This window comes from Neovison vison, chromosome X (assembly GCF_020171115.1).
Source record: "Neovison vison isolate M4711 chromosome X, ASM_NN_V1, whole genome shotgun sequence".
NCBI lineage: Eukaryota > Metazoa > Chordata > Mammalia > Carnivora > Mustelidae > Neogale > Neogale vison.
In genome coordinates, this window is record NC_058105.1 from 40,877,070 (window position 1) to 40,901,096 (window position 24,027).

General features: G+C 33.6%; 1 protein-coding gene and 1 pseudogene across 2 annotated transcripts in view; both read right to left on the bottom strand.

The window, feature by feature from the left end:
• The window catches only part of RADX (RPA1 related single stranded DNA binding protein, X-linked), a 78,809-nt gene that overhangs the window by 29,670 nt on the left and 25,112 nt on the right, over window positions 1–24,027 (bottom strand). For both annotated transcript variants that reach the window (XM_044235405.1, XM_044235404.1), the window contains exons 10-11: window positions 23,265–23,443; window positions 16,262–16,302 (exon numbers count right to left, since the gene is read on the bottom strand). In XM_044235405.1, the coding sequence (XP_044091340.1) occupies window positions 16,262–16,302; window positions 23,265–23,443 (220 nt within the window). The remainder of the gene's footprint in view (window positions 1–16,261; window positions 16,303–23,264; window positions 23,444–24,027) is intronic.
• On the bottom strand, window positions 15,030–15,151 carry LOC122897746 (annotated as a pseudogene).

Below are 24,027 nucleotides of genomic sequence, written 5' to 3' on the forward strand. Positions count from 1 at the left end.
AATACATGGAGGTTAAATAGCATGCTATTAAACAATAAATGGGTCAACCAGGAAATCAGAAAACAAATTTAAAAATACAGGGAAACAAATGAAAATTAAAACCCAATGGTCCAAATCCTTTAGGACACAGCAAAAGCTGTCCCAAGAGGGAACTTACAGCAAAACTAGGCCTACCTCAAGAACCAAGAAAAATCTCAAATAAACAACTGAGACTTACACCTAAAGGAGCTAGGAAAAAAACAACAAATTGAGCCTAAAGCCAGAGAAGGAAGGATATATAACCTTTATTATATAAAGGTTAGAGCAGAAATAAATGATACAGAATCTAAAAAAAACCCAAAAAACAAACAAACAAAACAAAACTAAGAGAACAGATCAGCAAAACCAGGAGTTGGTTTATTGAAAAAGTAATAAACCTCTAGCCATACTTATCAAAAAGAAAAGAGAAAGGAACCAAATAAAATAATAAAAAACAGAGAAGAAATGAAAACCAATTCCACAGAAATAAAAACAATTATAAGAGAATATTATGAAAAACTATAAGCTATGAAAGAATTTGAAGATGACACAAAGAAATGGGAAGATATTACATACTCATGGATTGGAAGAACAAATATTGTTAAAATGTCTGTACTATCCAAAGCAATTGAGAGATTTAATGCAATCTGTATCAAAATACCAATAGCATTTTTCACAGAAATAGAATAAACAATCCCAAAATTTGTGTGGAATCACAAAAGACTTTGGATAGCCAAAGAAACATTGAAAAAGAAAAAAAAAACTGGAGGCACACAATTCCAGACCTCGTTATATTACAAAGCTGTAGTGATCAAAATAGTATGGTATGAGCACAAAAATAGAAACATAGATCGATGGAACAACATAGAAAACCCAGACAGGAACCCATAACTACATGGTCAATTAATCTTTGACAAAACAGGAAAGACTATCCAATGGGAAAAAGACAGTTTCTTCAACAAATAGTGTTGGGGAAACTGGACAAGGAACATGCAAAAGAATGAAACTGGACTACTTTCTTATACCATAACAAAAATAAACTAAAAATGGATTAAAGATCTAAATATGAGATCTGTAACTATAAAAATCCTAGAGGAGAACACAGGCAGCAGCCTCTTTGACCCCAGCTGTAGCAACTTCTAACTAGACACATTGCTGGAAGTAAGGGAAACAAAAGCAAGAATAAACAATTGGGACTATGTCAAAATTAAAAGCTTCAGTACCATGAAGGAAAGAACCAACAAAACTAAAAGGCAACCTATGGAATGGAATAAGATATTTGCAAATGACATGTCTGATAAATGCTTAGTATCCAAAAATAAAGAACTTACACAACTCAACAACTAGAAAATGAATAACCCAATAAAAATGGGCAAAAGACATGAATAGACATTTTTCCAAAGAAGACATAGAGCTGGCCAACAGACATGAAAAGATGCTCAGCATCACTCATCATTGGGGAATTTGATATTAAAACTATAATGTGGTATCACTTCATACCTATTGGAATGACTAAAATCAATTACAGGAGAAACAACAGATCTTGGTGAGGATGTAGAGAAAGGGGAACCCTGTTATGTTGTTGGTGGGAATGCAAACTGGTACAGCCCCTGTGGAAAATAGTATGGAGTTTTCTCAAAGAGTTAAAAATAGAACTATCCTACAACCCAACAATTGCACTACTAGGTATTTAGTCAAAGAATACAAAAATACTAATTGAAAGGGATATATGTACCCTGATGTTTATAGCAACATTATCTATAATATCCAAATTATGGGGGCAGCCCAAGTTCCCATCCACCGATGAAGGCATAAGGAAGATGTGGTGTGTGCGTGTGTGGGTGTGCATGCATGTGCCCATGCTCACACACACAATGGAATATTACTCAGCCAAAAAAAGAATGAAACCTTGCCATTTGCAATGACATGGATGGAGCTAGAGTGTATTATCCTAAGCAAAATTAGTCAGAGAAATATAAATACCATATGATTTCATTCATATGTGGAATTTAAGAAACCAAACAAATGATTAAATGGGAGAAAAGCAAGTGAGAGGCAAACCATGAAAGAGACTCTTAAGTATAGAGAACAAACTGATGGCTATTGGAGGGGAGGAGAGGGGTGGGGATGGGTGAAATAAGACAGGGGTTAAAAATTGCTCATGTTGTAATGAGCACCATGTGTTGTATGGAAGTGCTCAATCACTGTTCTGTACAACTGAAAATATTATTACATTGTATGTTAACTTATTAGAACTTAAATAAAAACTTTATTAAGATTTTTAAAATTTATTTGACAGACAGAGATCACAAGTAGGCAGAGAGGCAGGCAGAGAGAGAGGAGGAAGCAGGCTCTCCACTGAGCAGTGAGCCTGATGCGGGACTCGATCCCAGGACCCTGGGATCATGACCTGAGCTGAAGGCAGAGGCTTTAACCCACTGAGCCACCCAGGTGCCTCAAGTAGAAACTTTAAAAAAGGGCATCTGACAAAATCTAACACCTGTTAATCATTTTAAAAAAACTCAGAAAACTAGAAGTAGATGGGAAACATCTACTCAGTAGAGTGAAAACAGGCTTTTATAAAAACTGCACAGCTAAAATAATACTCAATGATAAAGTACTGAAAGCTTTCCTCCTAAGTACAGAAAAAAGATAGGGATGTCCACTTTCACCACTGCTATTCATCATTGTAGTGGAAGTTCTATACAAATAAATTAGATAAGTAAAAGAAATAAAATGAATCCATATTAAAAGGAAGAAATAAAAGGACCTCTGTATGCATATGACATAATCCCATGTATACAAAATCTGCAAGAATCTGCAGGAAAGCAACTAGAGATAATAAACCAGATCATAATATTTGTAGATTACAAGATCAACACACACAAGTTAGATGAGTTTCCATGAACCAACAATAACTAATATGAATAAGAAATTAAGAAAGCAATTCCAATATAATAGTAACTAAAAGAATAAAATACCTAGGAATAAATTTGAGCAATAAGTTAAAAGACGTATGTACTAAAGACTACAAAACATCAATGAAATAAAATTAAGAATACCTAAACAAAAAGAAAGACATCAATATTCATGGACTGGAAACCTTAATATTATTACTTGATCAATATTATCTAAAGTGGTCTACATATTCAATTCAATCCCTATCAAAATTTCAAGGGCGTATTTTGCAGAAATGGTAAAAACTGATCCATAAATTCATATGAAATTATAAGGAATCCTGAATGCTAAAACAATCTTGAATAAAAATAACAAAGTTGAAGGGCTCAGATATCCCAATTTCAAAACTTAGTACAAAGCTACAGTAATCAAAATAATGTGATCCTGGCTGGCATAAGGCCAGACATATAGACCAATAGAATAGAACTGAGAGTCTAGAAAGAAACATACAATCTATGGCCATTTGATTTTCAAAAAGGGTGTCAAGACAATTCAATGAGGGAAAGAGTTGCCTTTTCTATAAGTGGGATGGTGACAACTGAATTTCTACATACCAAAGAATAAAGCTGGACCCCTATTCCATAGCATATAGAAAATTAACTCAAAACAAAATATTTAGGTTATATTCCTACATTTAGGACAAAAACCTAAATATATGAGCTAAAACTATAAAACACATAGAAGTAAACAGGAATAAATCTTCATGATCTTGGATTTGACAATGGAATATTAGATAAAACACTAAAATCATGAGATTGAAAGAAATATTTAATAAAGTATTGATAAAGTATGTAAAAAAAGAATTGATAAATTATACTTCATTAAAATAAGCAAAAGTAAATGAACAAGGATGTATTTTACCTTGTTGGTGATTTGGACTTTATTTTACAGATGGTAGGATGTTTGTGAAATGTTTTAAGCAAGAAATATGAACTGGTTTTTAGTGTTTTGAAAAGACTGCTTTGGTGCCAGTGTAGAGAATGAATTTAAATGCCTCTTATTATTACCGAAGTCTAGGAATTTTTATTCTGTCACTATTTTATTGTTTAATTGTCATAAGTAAACATTGATATGTGCAAAAAAACCCATTTGTGCATCACAGGATATTATCAGGGAAGTGAAAATAAAACCTAAAATAGAAGAAAACATTTGCAAATCATATATCTGAGAAGGATTTAATATGCAGAATAAAAAAACCCACATCCAACAACAAAAAGGCAAACAACTCAATTAAAAAATTAGCAAAGGAAGCCAATGTACATCTCTTCAATGAAGACATAAAAATGCCTAAAAAGCACTTGAAAAGATGCTCAACATTATTAGATATCAGTGAAATACAAATCAAAATCACAATGATATTTCACTTCTCACTAACCAGAATGGCTATAATAAAAAGAAAAAAAAATAGAGAGAAAGAGAAAGAGAGAGAGAAAGAAAGAAAATAAATTCTGGAAAGGATTTAGAGAAATTAGAGCCATCATACATTCTTAATGGGAATGTAAAATGCTGCAGCTGCTATGGAAAATAGTTTGGCAGCTCCTCAAAATTTACCAAGTAATTATCATAGGACCTAGCAATTCTACTTCTAGGTATATACTCAAAAGAATTGGAAACAGGGACCCAAACAAATACCTGTTCATTGTTCATAGCAGCATTATTCACAATAGTTAAAAAGTGGAAACAACTCCAGTGTCCATCAACAGATAAATGGATTAACAAAATGTGGCATGTATATGTGTATGTGTGTAAATATTATTCAGCCATAAAAAGGAATGAAGTGCTGATACACATTAAAACATGCATGAACCGGGGACGTCTGGGTGGCGCAGTCAGTTAAGTGTCTGCTTTCAGCTCAGGTCATGATCCTGGTGTCCTGGGATCGAGCCCCATATCAGGCTCCCTTCTCAGTGGGGAGTCTGCTTCTCCTTCTCTCTCTGCACACCCCATCCCCACTTGTGCTTTCTTTCTCTCAAAACAAATAAATAGATAAAATCTTTAAAAAAAACATGCATGAACCTTGAAAACATGCTAAGTGAACTAAGTAGACACAAAGAACAAATTTTGTAAAAGATGTGGCACATATATACAATGAAATATTACTCAGCCATCAGAAAGAATGAAATATTGCCATTTGCAACATGGATGGAGCTAGAGTATAGTATATAATGCTAAATGAAATAAGTTAGTCAGAGAAAGCAAAATACCTTATGATCTCACTCATATGTGGAATTTAAGAAACAAAACAGATGAACATATTGGAGGGGGAAAAAGCAGGGAGGGAAACAAACCATAAGAGACTCTTAATGATTGAGAACAAACTGAGGGTTGATGGAGGGAAGTGGGTAGGGAATGGGCTAGATGGGTGATGGCTATTAAAGAGGACATTTGTTGTGATGAGCAATGGGTGTTGCATGTAAGTGATGTATCAATGAATTCTACACCTGAAACCAATATTGCACTGTATGTTAACTAAAATGTAATAAAAATTTTTAAAAAAGAATCTGTAAGAGATTTATCAATCACTTGCAATAGGAGGACTTAATTTGGATCCTAATTCAAATAAATGAAAAAAGTTTTTAATGACATTTATGAGCCCACTGGAAATTAAAATGGTAGATGGATATTTGATATTAAGAAATTCTGTCAACTTTTTAAGGTATGATAATGATATTGTGGTCATATTAAAATAGTCCTTATCTTTTAAAGATATGCACTGAAATTTGTACAGATGAAGTGATATACTATGTGTCCAAGTAACATGGGATGAATGGGTGAAAGTACAGATAAAGCAAGATTGGTGAAGAGTTGATAACTATTGGGAACTGGGTGGTGGATAACATGTGTGTATTATCTATGTCATTTTTTTAATGTAAGAATTTCCTTCATACTGTATTATGCCCATCAAATTATTATGAAAATTTTCATAATTACAACAAAATTGAAATAATTTTACAAGAACACTATGTATCCATTATTTAGTTTCTCCCATTTTAATGTACTGACTATGTCTATCTCTATCCATCCATTAATCCACCTTATTTATATTCTTTTCAAATAAATTGCAGGCTTCTGTTTCTTTTCTGATAAGGGTTTCAGCATATATATCATTACCTAATTTAATATTTGTTTAAAATATTTTCATATAAATTTACAACAAAATGCACAAATCTTAATTATGTGCATTTGACAAATATATTTATACAATCAGGTAACCAAAACCTCTCTCAGGATATGGGGATTTCCATTACCCAATATTTTCTTTGTGCCCCTTCCCAGTCAATCTCCATACATCACTTCAACCTCTGTACTAAGGCAACTATTGTTCTGATCTACCAAAGATTAGTTTTTCTTGTTCTGGATCTTAATATAAATGAATTCATACAGTATGTACTCTTTTGTGTAATGTTTCTTTAATCTTCATAATATTTTAGAGTCTCATTTACCCTGTTACATGCATCAATAGTTGGTTCCGTTTTATTGGGGAACAGTATTCTACTGCATGAATATACCACAATGTGTTTATTCGTTCTCCTATTGATGAAGAACTGGGCTATTTCCAGTTTGGGCTATTGTAAGTAAATCTACTATTAATATTTTTAATAAGCATTTTGTGAATATAGGGTTTTTATGTCTCTTGGAGTGAAATTTCTGGGTCCAAAGATAGGTATATATTTTGCTTTATAACTGCCAGCCACAACTTTGTACAATATGGTTGTATCATTTTACATTCACACTGTTGGTGTATAAGACTTCTTGTTGCTCCACATCCTCACAAACATTTGCTGTCAGCAGATTTTGAATGTTAGTCATTCTGGTGGGCATGTAGTAGTATCTTACTGTGGTACTAATTTGAATTTTCCTGATGACTAATATTGTTGAATACATTTTCATATCCTTTCTGGCTATTCATAAATCTGTTTTGTAAATCATCTGCTAAAATCTTTTGTTCTTGTTTAAATGTGTTAGTTTGCATTTTTAATTATGCATATTAACAGTTCATTATGTTTTGCACACCAGTCTTTTGTCAGGTATATATTCTGACAATATTTACTCTCTACCCTCAGCTAGTCTATAAATTTTCTTTTTTTCCGTTTCTATTTTTTAATATTTTAGTTTATATTTAAATAAAATTTATATATATTTAACATTTATAACACAATGATTTGATATACATATACACAATAATACGAGTGATTACTATATAATTAATGTGTCATCTCCTCACATACATGATAGGTACCTGAAATCTACTCCTAGTATATTTCTAGTATTCAGTATAGTATTAATGGCAGTTATTATGCTATACATGAGATCTTTAGACTTACTCATCCTCCATAAATACAACATTATACTCTTTGACGGACATCTCCCCATTTCCCCCACGTCCCTGTCCCTGGTAAACACCATTCTTCTCTTTGTTTGCCCGTATGAGTCTGACATTTTTAAGTTCTGTATATAAGTAAGATCATGTAGTATTTATCTTAACCATGTGTTTCTGATGCTTTGACATCTGGGGCTTTGCTGACCCTGGACAGATTGCCCTTCCCAGGGCTAGCTAATTTTTAGAGACAGTAGACAACTTGCCTTGGAGCCTCACCTTTCATATGCAAACCAACCAACCCAGAGCCCACACCCCAACCACCGTTGTAAAAGGGCTCTCATATTTTAAGCCACTAATCCCCTATCCTAATTACCCCGGGACAGGGACCAGACAACTAGTGTCAGTCTTTACACCCCAGAGCCTGCTGAAATTATTGAAACTAGTCAATCCTAAATCTGCTCATCTGCCTTGCTTGCTTGTTCTCACAGAAGCCACAATACAGGCTCATGCCCTTGTTCTCCTGTCACTCTGCCTCCTGACTGACCCTGGCGCTTCCCATGGCATTGTGTGCTCCCTTCTCTTGAGATCTGTGAATATAATGACTATTTTTTTCAATGGCAGTTGCCTTCTTATCTGATGGACTTGCCATACCTATATAAAACTAAAACCTATATTTTAAAATGAGGGTTCATTGTGCTATTCTGTTCACTTCTGTATATATGTGAAATTTTTAAAAAGAATCTTTTAGTTAATGACATTGCTGCTATGAGCTGAATTGTATTATACCAAAATTTATATTTTGAATCTTTAACCCCCAGTCCCTTACATTGTGACTGTATAAAGAAAATAGGGACTTTAAAGAGGTGATTAATTTAAAATGGAGCTCATAGTGTGGGCCCTACTAATCTGAATGATATTCTTAGGAGAAAATTCGGATCAACAGTGACACCAGGGATGTGTACACACAGAGAGACAAACAGGTCAGTACACAGCACAAAAAATGGCCAACTAAAAGCCATCGTGTAAGGCCTCAGGAGAAGGCCTGCCACCTTGGTCTTGGACTTGCAACCTTCTGAACTGTGAAAAATAAATTTCTTTTGTTTAAGCTACCCACTTTGTGGCATTTTATGGCAGCCCTGGCAAGCTAATACAACTGCCTACCCCAACTAGAATACCAAGTCCATTAAATTAAGATAAGGAGTAGGTAAATGAGGCATCTTTGACTCTACTCATTTCCAGTTTTAATACCTAGATATGATTGATTGTATTTTCAATTTTTTTTCTCATCTCTTCCTCTTCTCTTTTTCATTACCACTGTTCCATTCCTGATATTTATCATCATTCATTAGTGTCTTTGACCCTAGAGTTATTTTCCTTAAACCTGTCCCTCTGATGGCTATCAGAGTAAGCTATTAAAATGTAAATTAAATTATGCCACACCACTACTTAATATCTTCCAAAGTCTCTCCCTTAATGTCTAGAGAATAAAGTCCAACTTTCTTCATATGGCATACCAGGTCCTCCATTAACGTCGATCTTTAACATTTCTTCAGTCATTAGACTACTTCCTGCCTTACACTTTATACACCTCAACAGATAGTGGTTCCTTGAGATTTCCATGAAATGTCTTATCTTTTGTACCTGTGCTACCTACCTGTGTTGTAGGCTTATATACGCTTAGCTAATTTGACAAAACTCTATTCATCTTTTAAGAATTAGTTCAGGTATTATCTGTACACTGTAGTGTTTTAAACTTACCTTTTACTTTCTCTAGACAGAAGAACTGGAAAAATACATAGAATACCATAGTAACTACCAGTAACTACCAGTAGAAATACACATTTTCAGACTTATATTTTACCATCTTTGCTTCAAATATTTTAATGTTTTAAACTTTGTTATTGTGGAAGTTTTAAAATATTGAAACTAGAGAGGAGAGTACAATGAGTCCCCTTGTATCTATCATCCAGTTTTAACATTTATCACCACGTGACCAACATTCTTTCATATATATACTATGCTACTCCCATCTCTACTGCTCTATTTTAAAGTCAATCTTTGAGATATCATTCCACCTATAGATAATTCAATGTATATCTTTAAAAGATAAGGACTTTTTAAAAAGATTTATTTTATTTATTTATTTGAAAGAGACAGAGAGGGAACATAAGCAGGGGAAGATGGAGAGGGAGAAGCAAGTTCCCCGCTGAGCAGGGAGCCTGATGCAGGGTTTAATCCCAGGACCCTGGGATCATGACCTGAGCCGAAGGCAGACCCTTAATGACTCAGTCACCCAGGCACCCCAAAAGGACTCTTTAAAACAAGAAAATAAACATATCACATTAATAATAATTTAAGAATATTATCAAATATTACCAAAATATTATGAAATATTTTGTTCAAAATATTATGAAATATTTTGTTCAAATTTTTCCCATTGTCTCATAAGTTATTTGCATTTAGTTTGGTTTAGTTTCATATAAACTATAGTTTTGCATTTGGTTTAGTTTCATATAAAATATGAATAAAATAATGAAATAAATAGAACATTGGAGATGAAGTTTAAATCTCCCTTTTTTGGGGCACCTGGGTGGCTCAGTGGGTTAAGCCGCTGCCTTTGGCTCAGGTCATGATCTCAGGGTCCTGGGATCGAGTCCTGCATGGGGCTCTCTGCTCAGCAGGGAGCCTGCTTCCCTCTCTCTCTCTCTCTGCCTGCCTCTCCATCTACTTGTGATTTCTCTCTGTTAAATAAATAAATAAAATCCTTAAAAATAAAAATAAATAAATAAATAAATAAACAAATAAATCTCCCTTTTTAAAATATTCCTGGTCATATTCTCTTCCTTCCTTGCTTAGAGACAATCACTATAATTAATTAGCTATGTATCTTTCCATTCCAGAGTAGATTCCTATATATGTAGCTATGAACAATAAATAGTTTGGCTTTGGATAATTTTAGAAATGTGTACAAATTAAAATATAATTCTCTCTTGTATTGTTTTATAAATTGTTATTTTAAGTTTTATATTCTTTCTTTTCTATAACTCTTTGTAGCTTTCTTTTTTATTCTTGGTCAGTATTGCTAGAGGTTTCTCTATTGTTTTAAATCTTTTCTTAAAAAAGACTTTATAATTCATTTGGCAGATAGAACTAGACAGCACAAGTGGAGAGAACGGCAGAGGGAGAGGGAGAAGCAGGTTCCCCACTGAGCAGGGAGCCCGATACTGCTACATCCCAGGCCCCTGGGATCAAGACCTGAGCTGAAGGCAGATGCTTAATCATCTGAGCCACACAGATGTCCGTATTGTATAAATCTTTTAAAAGAACCAACTTTTTTCTGCTATTCTTTTTGTTTTATATTTCATTAATTTGTTTTTAATTTTATTTTCATATTTTATTGGATCTAAAATGCTGTAGGGGCACCAGGCTGGCTCAGTTAGAAGAGCATGCAACTTGATCTTGGGGTTGTGAGTTTGAGCCCCATGTTTGGTGTGGAGATTTCATAAAAATAAAATCTTTAAAAATAAAATGAAATGCTATAAATTGTAAAACAACATTATTTCATGTGCTACTAAGAAAAAAAAGTACTTTGCCAATGAAATCATGATGTATAATTCATTTTGGAAGGTGCATCCCAATTTCAGAGATGTTAAACTATGCAAAAATGGATATCTAGGAATTGATGACATACAGAATTTCCTACCACCTATTTCAGTTTGCTTCTCTTCATTAGATTCTTTTAAACTTACTGAGACTTGTTTTATGACCACAGTATCGTTTATCTTGGTAAATGTTCTATGTGTATGTGGAAATAATATGTATTATGCCATTGTTAGGTAGAGTGTTTTTAATTTATTAATTAGCTCAAGTTGTTTGATAGTGTTAATGTATTCTATATTCTTACTGATTTACTGCCTAGTTTTTCTATCAATTGCTGAGAAAGGGATGCTGAAGTCCTCAAACATAATTGTGAATCTGTCTCTCTTCTGAATTTGTTTTCACATACTTTGAAGCTTTATTGTGAGGTGTCTACACATATAGGATTGGCATGTTTTCTTGGACAGCTGTAAATAATATAATATTCTTCTTTTCTCCTTGTTATGAAATCTACTTTGATGATATAAATATAGCCATTTAAGCTTTCTTTAATATGTCATATATTTTTCCATCTTTTCATATTGTATCTTTAAATTTAAAGTGGGTCTCTTTTTTTAAGATTTTATTTATTTGACAGAGAGAGATCACAAGGAGGCAGAGAGGCAGGCTCTCAGAGAGAGGGAGAGGGGGAAGCAGGCTCCCCGCTGAGCAGAAAGCCCAATGTGGGGCTCGATCCCAGGACCCTGAGATCATGACCTGAGCCGAAGGCAGAAGCTTAACTCACTGAGCCACCCAGGCACCCCTCTTTTTTTTAAGCTTTTATTTATTATTTGAGAGAGAGCACAAGCCTGGGGGGAGCCTCCTGCTGAGCAGGGAGCCCAATGTGGGGCTCCATCCCAGGACTCCAGGATAATGACCTGAGCCAAAGGCAGATGGTAACTGACTGAGCCACCCAGGCGCTCTTAAAGTGGGTCTTTTTCAGATGGTATATCGCTGGGTCTTACTTTTTTATCCAATATGATAATCTCTGCTTTTTTACTGGGGTGTTCATACTATTTTCTTTAATGTAATTAAAAAATGATGGGGCTTCAGTTTGTCATTTTGCTATTTTTTTCTATTTGACTCATTTGCTCTTATGCCCCCTTTTCTCTTGTCCTGCCTTCTCTTGGATTGACTAAAAAAATAATTTGATTTAGCTTTACCATTGACTTACTAGCTATGGTTTTTTTTAGGGGTTGCTATAAGATTTATAATATACAACTTTGATTTATTACATCCAAGTGATGTTATGCCACTTTGTGCATATAGTGTAAGAACTTCATAATAGTTTATCTCCACATCCTCTCTTGTCTTTGTGCTCCTGTCATACTTTTCTCTTCCATATACACTACAAAGCTTATATTCTTATATTTTTATTATTTTTCATCTAAAAGGGATTAAAATTGAGAAAATTTATTGTACTTGTACCTTTACTATTTCTGGTACTTTCCCTTATTTAGATCTAAATTTCCACCTGTATTATTATTTTTCTGCCTGAAGAACTTCTTTTATTATTTTTCATTGTGCAGGTCTGGTCGTGAATTCTCTCAGCTTCTGTTTTGATCTTTATTTTGTCTATTTTTAAAAGATACATTCACTGTGCATAGAACTGTAGGTTTACAAGTCTCTTCTTTTTATTGTCTTTTGGATAATATACTTTCTGAAGAGAAATCTATTGTTGTATTTGTCTTTGTTCCTCTGTGTATAATGTGTCTTTTTTCTTTTCCCTTTGGCTTCTTTTAAGATTGTTTTTTTATCACTGGTTTTCATCAATATATCTGTGCTTGCCTATTGAATAACTTTTTGTCTTCTTGTTCTTTTACTTTAAGAGAGGAGTGTGCTATGATTGCTCCTTTTAAATCTACTGGGTTGGGACGCCTGGGTGGCTCAGTCCCTTACGCCTCTGCCTTTGGTTTGGGTCATGATCCCAGGGTCCTGGGATGAAGTCTGCCTTCTCCCTCTCCCTCTGCCTGCTTCCCCTGCTTGTGTAAACATACACACACACACACATACACTCTCTCTCTCTCTCTCTGACAAGTAAATACAATCTTGAAATAAAAAAATAAATCTACTGGGCTATTTACATTTTGAGGTTATATTTTTAGATGTATACATTCCTGGTTTTTATTATCTTCTGGGTAGAATGTCACTTTTTTCATTCTATATTGTTTTCTTTATCTTTACTTACAGTTTCTGCTTCATATTTTATCTCATATTAATACTGCTATACCACATTTCCTTAGGAGAAGTCAGGTATATTTTTTGCCATTCCTTTGTTTTCAACCTTTGTATATAAATTTGCTTAAGTGTCTCTTATCATAGCATATAACTAGATTAATTTTTAAAACTGATACCTGTAAGTTTAACATGTTTACATTTATTGAAATTATTGTTGTATTTGGAATTATTTCAGTTATGTTGTTTTGTGTTTTTTTCTTAATCATGCTTTTTCTTTTCTTTTTCCTTCCTTTCCACCTTCCATTGTCCTGATTAAATTTTCACAATTACATTTTTCTGTGCTGCTGCTTTGAAAATTATACCTTCTATACCTACTCTTTTAGCATGTCCTTAAAATTTTAAATGTCATGTTTGAATTTACAAAGCTTAGAGTTCATCAATCACTACTTTTCTCCATAAAGATATAGTAACTTAGGAATGCTTTAATTCTCATCTTCCTACCCATCTTATTTTAAATAGCATTTTACTTTTACTTTATTTCAAATCCCGTGAAATTATTTACCATTGTTATTAATTTTTACTGCCTGTTTTTATTTATATTTACCAATATTTTACCAACTTCATTGCTCACCACTTCTTTTTGCATTTTAGTACATCTTTTTGGTTTCATTTTACTTCTTTCAAAATTCTTTAGTAACTCACTTGAGACAATATGAATAATAAATTTCACGGTCTCTGAATATCTAAAAATATGTTTATTTAACCCTCAAAATTCATTTAAACATAGAATTCTAGGTTGGAAAATATTTTCTTTCAACATTTTGCCAAGATATTATTCCATTATTTAAGGCATCTATTGTTTCTGACAAGAAATTTTCCAGTCTAATTATATTTCTTTTGTAGATAAATAGACATTTTCTTTCTGGCAGTTTTTAAGATGTTTACTATCTGTGATGCTGTGCAGGTTCACTATGATAGGTCTGCTTATAGATTTATTTAATCTTCATGCTTAGGATTCTTTGTGATCCTTCAACCTAATGATGCATATATACCCTTAATTTTGAAAATATACCTCTTTAAATATTGCTTCTTCCTCATTATCTCTAGTTTGTCCTCCTGGAACTTTCATTAGATATAAATTGAACCTTCTCACCTATCCACCATGTCTCCCAACTTCTTTTTGCCTTTCCAATCTCTTTACCTATCTTTGGTGTGATTTCTTCTGTATCTAACTTCCAAATGTACTAATTCTCTCTCTCCATTTGCATTTGCTTCCTCTTCAAAGCATGTATTTAATATATTAAATCGACATATTTGATTTAATAAATTATATATTAAATTAATATATTTAATTTAATAAATACACACAATTTATATATTATAAATATAAAATATTTTAAATAATTTTATATTAAATATAAATTAAATTTATATATTTAATTTAATAAATGTATATTAAATCAAATTTAAATTTAATGTACATTTAATACATATTTATATATTTAACTCACAGTTTATATTCATTTCTTTAACTTTTTAAACATGTCTTTATTTTATTTTATTTATTTATTTTTTTATTTATTTGAGAGAGAGAGCATGAGAGGCGGGAAGGTCAGAGGGAGAAGCAGACTCCCCATGGAGCTGGGAGCCTGATGCGGGACTCGATCCCAGGACTCTGGGACCGTGACCTGAGCCAAAGGCGGTTGCTTAACCAACTGAGCCACCCAGGCGCCCCAACATGTCTTTATTTTAAAGGCTCTTAGTATTTCTAGTTCTTAGGTTATAAATTTTCCCACATATTACATCTGATCACATTGCCTCAAAGAAGTTCATTTTCTTGGGAAGTCTGTAATTTTTTTAACCATGAATTTATCTTCTGTAGCTATTTTCTATGGGGCACCCTGGGTTGTAAGATTCCTCCCTTTGAGGCAGTTTCATACTTACCTTTGTTAAGACTTAAAGGGTTTCACTGATTTCAATTAGCAATAATTGCGCCTCGGATAAACCTCATTGGCTACGATACTGCCACTGCGCAAAGCTTGGTTTCACTAATTTCAGACCAGATGTTACTGTTAACTCCTTAGCTCAGTGTCGTCACCATTACAGTCAATTGAACTGTGACCACACCTCCATGTTGCACAGGTCTGGGATTTCAATTTCTCTCAAGTGGGACTTTTTCCCAACCATTGCCCAGAGGATACAGGAAGCTCCTTGACACTTTTCCACACTGATGGGCCTACTCTCTCTGGTCCTTCATAACCTTCCAATTCTATATCAGTCCTACTTTGCACAAAGGACTTTCAGCCCACAGTCATTTAGGTCTCTATCTAGTTCTGAAATGCCTGAGAGCAGTTTTAGTTCTAGTCCTACTCACAGCTAAATTTAAATTCTTTTGTTTTTGGCACTTTAGGATTTTTCATTATTGTTCTGAGGTTGGTCATATATTTGTGTTATAATGATTTTCCCCCTTATTTTCTATGCTTTAGTTTTTTTGGGGGGGATACAGACTTTAGATACTTCTGTGGGTTCTTGATCTCCCAGACTGACAAGAGGTCAACCTCAAAATAAGAATATCTCAAAAAGCAAGAAAGACAAAGTGTTAAAAAGTCTAGTCCAAAGAGTTGAGTCTTATAAGATCAGATTTAAACCAATCACTCTAAGGAACTAAATTGTCCTGTGAAATTTCTTCAGAAATGAGCCCAACATTCAGACCAGTCAAAAAAATAGCAAATAAAGGAACTACAACTATTTTTTAAGCTTTACCTATATATTTTTTTCAAATAAAAGTTAAACTTCCTACTTTATTCTTCTGGTAATTAAAAATTTAAAGATCTCTATATTTGAAGGGATGTATTATCAAATAAACAAATTGGTAAGTATAGGTTTTTTTATATTTACTTTCACTTTGGGGATGACAACAAATTGTTTTAAAGTTGGGACCAGTACTTTTGACAAGGACCTAAGCTAATATAAAAAAAACCAAAAACTATATATCTATTTAAAGTACTTATGCTAGAGAGAGGCAAGACACAAAAATGCAGAATAAAATCAAATAAAATCTCTATATAATAATGTTCCATAGTCATTTCATAAATAATAATCATCAAAGCAACATACGTTAGAAAATGCTTGGCATGTCTGGTTTATTACCTTTTGTCTGTGCAGAAGTTTCTGGCTGAGGCATAGGAACTCTACGAAAGATGGAAAAAAGATAACCAATAATTACAAAAAGACAATTGAATGAAAAAAACTAATTGGCTCCGTTCAGAATATATTCAAATTCTGTAAGTTTACAAAATTGATAGGTTTAGTTTCTTAAAGTAATGCACTAAAAACTTAATGAGAAGATATACAAGTTATGAATACACAAATTATGCATATATAACCTAGTTCAAATACTGCAATAGATTTTTTAAAAGATTTTATTTATTTATTTACTTATTTATTTGAGAGAAAAAGAGAGAGAAAAGGGGGAAGGGCAGAGGGGGAGGGAGAGAAAGAGGGAAAGAATCCCAAATAGACTCCCTGCTCAGCACAAAGTCCCACACAGAGCTTGAGCTCAAAAGCTTGAGATCATGACATGAGCCAAAACCAAGAGTGGATACTTAACTGACTAGCTACCCAGGCACCCCAAATACTACTGCTAATTTAAGTCTTCTTTTAATGGCCGGTTAGCTCAGTTGGTTAGAGTGTGGTGCTGGTAAGTCTTCTTTTAATATGGCATATTCCACAAAAGGAAGTATTTAACTTTATTATATAGCAACTAAAGATGGATAGAGATATTTATATATATAAATGTCTATTATGTATATATGAATATACATAATTTATAACTTATTTATATATATTTTAACTTATTTATATATATTTATACACTTATAAATACATACATATGTATTGCACATACATGTAAATATATATAAATATTCTAGAATATATATATTCCCAGAATATATACATTTCCAGAACATGTATCATTCTGGGAAACTATTTGTCCTGTCTAGCCTCTTTTCAAAGTTTTCTATAAGTCTCATGATGCTTTTTTTTTTTTAAGATTTTATTCATTTGGCAGAGAGAGAAAGGACAAGCAGGCAGAGAGGCAGCCAGAGAGAGAGGGGAGGGGAAGCAGGCTCCCTGCTGAGCAGAGAGCCCAATGTGGGGCTAAATCTCAGGACCCTGAGATCACAACCCGAGCGGAAGGCAGAGGCTTAACCCACTGAGCCACCCAGGCACCCCTATAAGTCTCATGCTGCTTTAAACTCATATTTCTTCTTTGAAATTTAACTCAAGTATTATTTCTTAAAAGAAGACATCCTTGATCTCTAGTCAAAGCTCACTGCTCCTCCTATATGCTGTCACTGTCATAGCACCATGAATAAGCCTCTATCATAGCATTCATCACTCCATGTTGAAATTACAGGTTCATGAGTCTGTCTCTTCCAACAGATTCTTTTATAAGCTCTGCTATAAGGTCTATATAAGTGTATATTTTATTTATTTTTGTATCTATATAATATTTACTTAATAACTGTTTATTGAACTGAAATAAATGGAGGAAAAGGAAATATTTTATTTTGAAACTGAGGAGAAGCCTACTTTTATAAGGAAAGATTTCCATCTTGTAGGCTATTAGCATATTTCTGTGATGATTTTTTTCCTATTGTATTTCCAAAGCTAAAAGCATAAAGTAAAACAGAATGACATATTATTGAATGCCACATAATATTGCTCATCTTATTTTATCAATGGATTTTTTCTTATGATAGTAGTATTCATTATTTTTCTAAAGAGTTATTAATGGACCAAAAAGAAGTAGCTTTCATGAAGGAAGAATGCATCCATTTATTTATCTTTAAACCCTAGAAAATAAAAACACATTTTATAGTTGCAATTTGAACTTTTCAATTGCTGGAAATATGGTATTTCTAGAAATTAGAGAGCTGAAACATCAACTCTGAAAGAAATCTAACTTAAAAAATAGTTAAATTACATTTATTTTAAGAACCTTAAATAGCGTGTATCTACTTTTTAGTACATGTGATTAGAAAGTAACTTTTTCCATCTGAAACAAATTAGAAGAAATAGTTTTCAAAACCCTAACAGCACCATTACATTGTACAGAACTTCTAAAAAAATGACTTAGGAGATTTTTACTGGAATATGTAATAATTCATTTGTAAAACTTAAACGTCTTAAAGGTGAGGAGCTAACTGACAGAAGTGGAGGTATATAATGTCTACAGGTATCAACTGAGGAAAATGAAAAAAGAGATGAAAAGCGAACAGGTAAGTACAGAAAAATAACTGAGGAGGAAAGGGAAAAGAGAGCTAAAAGAAGAGAACACTGCATATGCTGGGTAGTGACAGAATATGATAAAAATTATAAAAATTATGACTCTAAGTTATATTCTAATCTTGCCCTTTTCATCAACTTATTGACCATAGGTAAATATCATACAGATTCTATAGAATGTTATTCCCTCATCTTTATATCAGGATTACAATTAACAGTATTGAGGTCTTAGAAAGTATATTTCATGCAGAGAAACTGAAAGGACTTAATATACATACACACATGTACAAATCCTATAGTTTATCTTTCCTGAATCTCATATTTCTCTTTTATAAAATTGAAATAATTATCCTGCTCCTTCCTCACAGGGATTTCGAGGATCAAATGATGTAATATAAATAATTTTACATCATATATTGAAATTCTCTCTATAATTAAATGAAGGAATATTTTCAGTGCCTTCTACCTAAGAAAAACAGAAGATAGTATATAAAAGGACCAGAATATAGAGTTCTTTTAAGAAATTGATAATATAAGCAATTAGCAATAATTTACAATGATCAAAAATGCTTAAGTCTCTGTGATCATTAATCCAAATTAGCAAATGTTTTTCAGACAACAACCATTATTTAAAAACTTTTCCTATAGTTCCTTCTGCTTTTCTTAGGAGGAGACCTGAAAATGATTTTTTTGAAAATTATTTTTAAGAATTCATCTAACTATGGTATGATTAATTTTCTCTCCTTATAGAGTAAATATTACCAGGAGAATGAACTGAAGAAGTTTTAATGTCTGTTGATTATATTTGATTTCTCAGTGCTAACTTTTGAATGAATAGATGGACTTTGACTACATTTTACTATCTAACTAAGAGCACCATGGTTCACTAGCTATCATTTGTATTAAAAGGTTAATACAAGCTCTTAAATGGTCATATTTCTTATTATTATACCAACAGAAGCAGATCAACAGGTGATCTAGATGGACAAAAGAGATATATAATTTCGAAAGTAAATATCAAAAAAAAGAATCAAATGGACTTTCTAGAGCTGAAAAAGATAACAGCTGACCTTAAGAACTATGGCACGATAAAGAACATATCTGGTCTTTGTCTCTGGCTCCTGGTTCAAAAACCCTTAGAATTTCCATAGTGACAAAAGTGCCTCTGTTATGTTAATGAGGTAACTCATGGAGAGCAATAAGACAGCTGAAGATGAGAACTGTTATCAGATACATCAAGCATATGATTCAAGGTTGAAACACTGAACTAGCCTAACCTCTATTATGTTGGTGGGAGGAGAGCAGCTGCAGATAAAATTCAATCGCATGGCCAATGGTTTAATCTATCGTGCCTAAGTAATGAACTACCCTCCAAAAATCTAGATATCAAGACTTGGTGGAGCTTCGGGGTTGGTGAACATGTTAATGTACCAGTAGAGGCACAATAAGTCCTAGGGATCTAACATACATTACGATGACTACAGTCAACAATACTATAATATGTACTTGAAATTTGCTGAGAGTAATTGTTACATGTTTTACTACAAAAAATAATAGTTATGTGAGGTCATGGATGTACTGACTAATCTTATTGTGATAATTATTTTGTAATACATACATGTGTCAAATCATCACAATATACAACTTAAATTTACACAGTAATATGTCAATTATATCTCAATAAAGCTATGAAAAAATAAAATAAATTGTCCTTAGACCACTAAAAATAGAAGAAATGAGACCTAGGTGGTTTCTACTGCTAATTATATTCAACAGTGTAGTAGAGGTCCTAACCAGTAAAATAAAGCAAGAAAAACAAATAAAAGGCAAAATGATTGGAAAGGAAGAAATAAACCACAAGTATTTGCAGATTACATGACTTAACAGAGAAAATTAAAAAAAAAAAACCTACAAACTCAGAATAAGTTAATTTATCAAGGTTGCTGAATATAAGCTCAGGAAACAACCAAAATCATTTCCCTGACCTGGCACAACTACCACTGAAGACTAGAGTTTTTACAAAATCTTGAAATCTAAAATGATTCTATATGCTAACTGCTTTATTAGTGTCTTGGTTACCTTTCTGCTTCAGAAAACCAAAACTGTTAATCATATATAATTCATAATGGATTTATATGAGTTTATATAGGAAAGATTCATGTTTAAATAACTGGCCAACAAATATAAGCTATAGTATTTTAAATTAAAATAAAATGTGTTTTTTGTAGTTCCTCATTTCAAACCTATTGTCAAGTAGTCCATGCCAAGCATGGTGGTAGAGGGCTTCTGTTACAGGTTATCTTATCTCCCCCAAAATTCCTGTTGAAGTCACAACCTCCCAGTACCTCAGAATGTAATCTTATTTGGATATAGTTTCACTGAAGAGATAAATTAGTTAAAATAAGGTTATACTGGAGTAGGGTGGGCCCCTAGTCTAATGTATCTGATGTCCTTATAAAAAGGGGGAGTTTGGACATAGACACAGATTGGGGGTAAGGTTTCTACATGCCACAGAATGTCAAAGGTTGCTAGAAAATCACTAGATATTAGGGTAGAGACAAGGAGCAGATTCTTTCACACAGTGCTCAAAACAAACTAACACTTCTGACACTTTGATGACTTTGGACTTCAAGCTTACAGAACCATGAGACCCTAAGTTTCCATAGTTTAAGCCATACAGTTTGTAGTACTTCATCACAGCAGCCTAGAAAATGAACACAGATTTTGGTACCAGGAAGTGGAGTGTTACTGTAACAAGTAATTTAAAATGTGGAAATAGGGGCGCCTGGGTGGCTCAGTTGTTAAGCGTCTGCTTTCAGCTCAGGTTATGATCCCAGGGTTCTGGAATTGAGCCCCACATCGGGCTCCCTGCTCAGTGGGAAGCCTACTTCTCCCTCTCCCACTCCCTCTGCTTCTGTTCCCTCTCTCGTTGTGTCTCTGTCAAATAAATAAATAAAATCTTAAAAAAATAAAATAAAATGTGGAAATGGCTTTGGTATTGAGTATAACATGGAAGCTGAAAGAGTTCTGAGAGAAAGCTTGTTCTCTTAGAGAATATATATGTTGTTATGAACAGAATGTTGCTAGAAATAATAAAAGTAAGGGGTGCTTCTGGTTAAGTCTCAGACAGAAATGAGGAATGGGTTATTGGAATCTCGATGAAAGGTGATCCTTGTTATAAAGTGTAAGAGGTCTTGGCTGAACTGTGTTCTGTTGGATGGCAGGTGAAACTTGTATGCAGTGAACTTGCATATTTAGTTAAAGAGATTTCTAAGCAAAGTGTTGAAGATGCAGCCTGGTTTCTCCTTGCTGCTTATAGTAAAATACAGGAGGAGAGAGAGAAGTTGAAAAATTAAGAAAAAGGGAACCAAAGCTTCGACACTTGGAAAATTCTCAGCCAATCTATACTGCAGAAAATGAGAAACCTTGCTCTGGAGGGAACACCAATGGTGTTGTTGGACAACTATTTGCCCAAGAGATTAGGCTTGTGATTTGTGGATCCCATCAACCATCTCAGTAGGCATGCTGTTAGCTTGTACTGAAAGGGATATATGTGGGATGAAATGAAGAAAGGCTGTTGGATTTCTGGGATTCTACAGTCAGGAAACAAGTTGATAAGAGATAATCAGCTGTGATCATATGTTATCTTTCAAGAAAAGGGACAATGATTCCTCAGTTCCAGAGGGCATGGGTAGCACTTAGGGCCAAGAAAGTGGGACTGCCATCCTGGTGGGCCCAGAAGATAAGAGTATCCTGCCAGAGAGGGTAATTCTGGAGGCTTGAAATCAAATGGAATTTGTCCCACTAGGTTTTGAACTTTTTTGTGACCCATGACCCACTTTCTCACCGATTTCTCCCTTTTGAAATAGGAAGGCTTATCCTCTGCCCGTCTTATCATTGTGTTTTGGACAGATGTCTAGTTTCACAGGTTCATGGATGTAAAGAATTTTGTCCCCGGATGAATCACCCGGCATTTCAACCATATATAGATTTAGATGATGTTCAATTGAGACTTTGGACTTAAGAGTTAATGTTAGGGGTGCCTGGGTGGCTTAATCGTTAAGTATCTGCCTTCAGCTCAGGTCATGATCCCAGGGTCCTGCTCCCTGCTCAGCGGGGAGCCTTCTTCTCCCTCTCCTACTCCCCAGCTTGTGTTCCCTCTCTCACTTGTCTCTGTCAAATAAATAAAAATCTTTTTTAAAAAGAGAGTTGATGTTAGTATGGGTTAAGATTTCTGGGATGTTTGGATGGGATGTTTTGCATGGGAGAAGGACATGAAATTTTAGGGGCCAGATGGAGGACTGTTATGGGCTAAACCATGTCCCTATTAAATATCAATATGACTACCAATATATTACCAATTACATTTTCAATAACCCTCAGAATGAAACCTTATTTGCATTATACACTAATAAAAAATTAGAAAAAAAAAGAATGAGACCTTATTTGGAAATAGCGTCACTAAGTTATAATTGATTAAGATGAGGTCTTACTGGAGTAGAACAGTACTCCAGAATAGGTCCCTAAACTAATATGTCTTATGTCCTTATAAGAAAGGAAAATTTGAACACAGGTATGTTTACAGGGAAAATGCCATGTGAAGATGAAGGCAGAGACTGAAGTGATGCTTCTAGAAGACAAGAAATGCCAAAGATTGCCATAAACCACCAGAAGCTAGGGGAGAGGTAAGGAAGAGATTCTTCCTCACAGTGCTCAGAAGGAATTCACTCTGCCAATGCTTTGATCTTGAGACTTGAGCAGCCCTACAAAACTAGTACCACTTCTAGTGGAATTGGTCATTTTATGTGGTAGAAACAAAAAAATTTAATATGCTATGTGTATATTAACACAAGTGACTTACAGTTTGGCATATGGCCCTTGCAGAATTCTCTTCTTCTTAGTAGGGCTCAAACTTGTATATCCAGTTTGAAAACACTGAGAGCTCATAGGATCATCATCTTGACGCCGTTTGTTACTATCTCTTTCCTGACTTTGATTTTCTCTTCTAGCCGCTTGGGATGTTGAAGGTTGGTTGGCATTCTAAAACCAAAAATTTAGAGAAAACATTTTAAACTAATTCACAAAAATTAATTTTCTTAAAAGACTATAATTTTAGTTTATTCATTTTTCATAATCTTAAGAGTTATCACAATATTTTTGCAATCATAAAAGTACTTTTATAAAGCTGATTGATAGATAGGATTATATTTATCCTAATGCATCCAGTATTAAAATTTTTTAAAGGAAGGTAAACAAAAGCCCTTATACTAGTATAACCGAAAAGTTGGACTAGATGCTCATTTCTATGTGAACAGAAATCCTAGAAATAATTTTTTAAAAGATAAATTCACAGAAAAAATTAACTCATTTGTCTTAATTGTGCCTAGGTTTCAGTAGTGGTCTTTTCTGCTAGAGCCTTTATCCTACAAGTGTCATTGCTATGTCTTAAAAAATCTGGATGAGACTGCCATGCCAGATACAAAGATTAAAAATTTCCTATGAAAGTGTTCCTATAGTTCTGGCCTGGACAAAAAGGAATGGAATGAATATAATCATATATACCACCTGGGAATTTAAGTAAAGAGAATCATAATAGGCTCAAATTATGCAGAAAGCAAAAATAA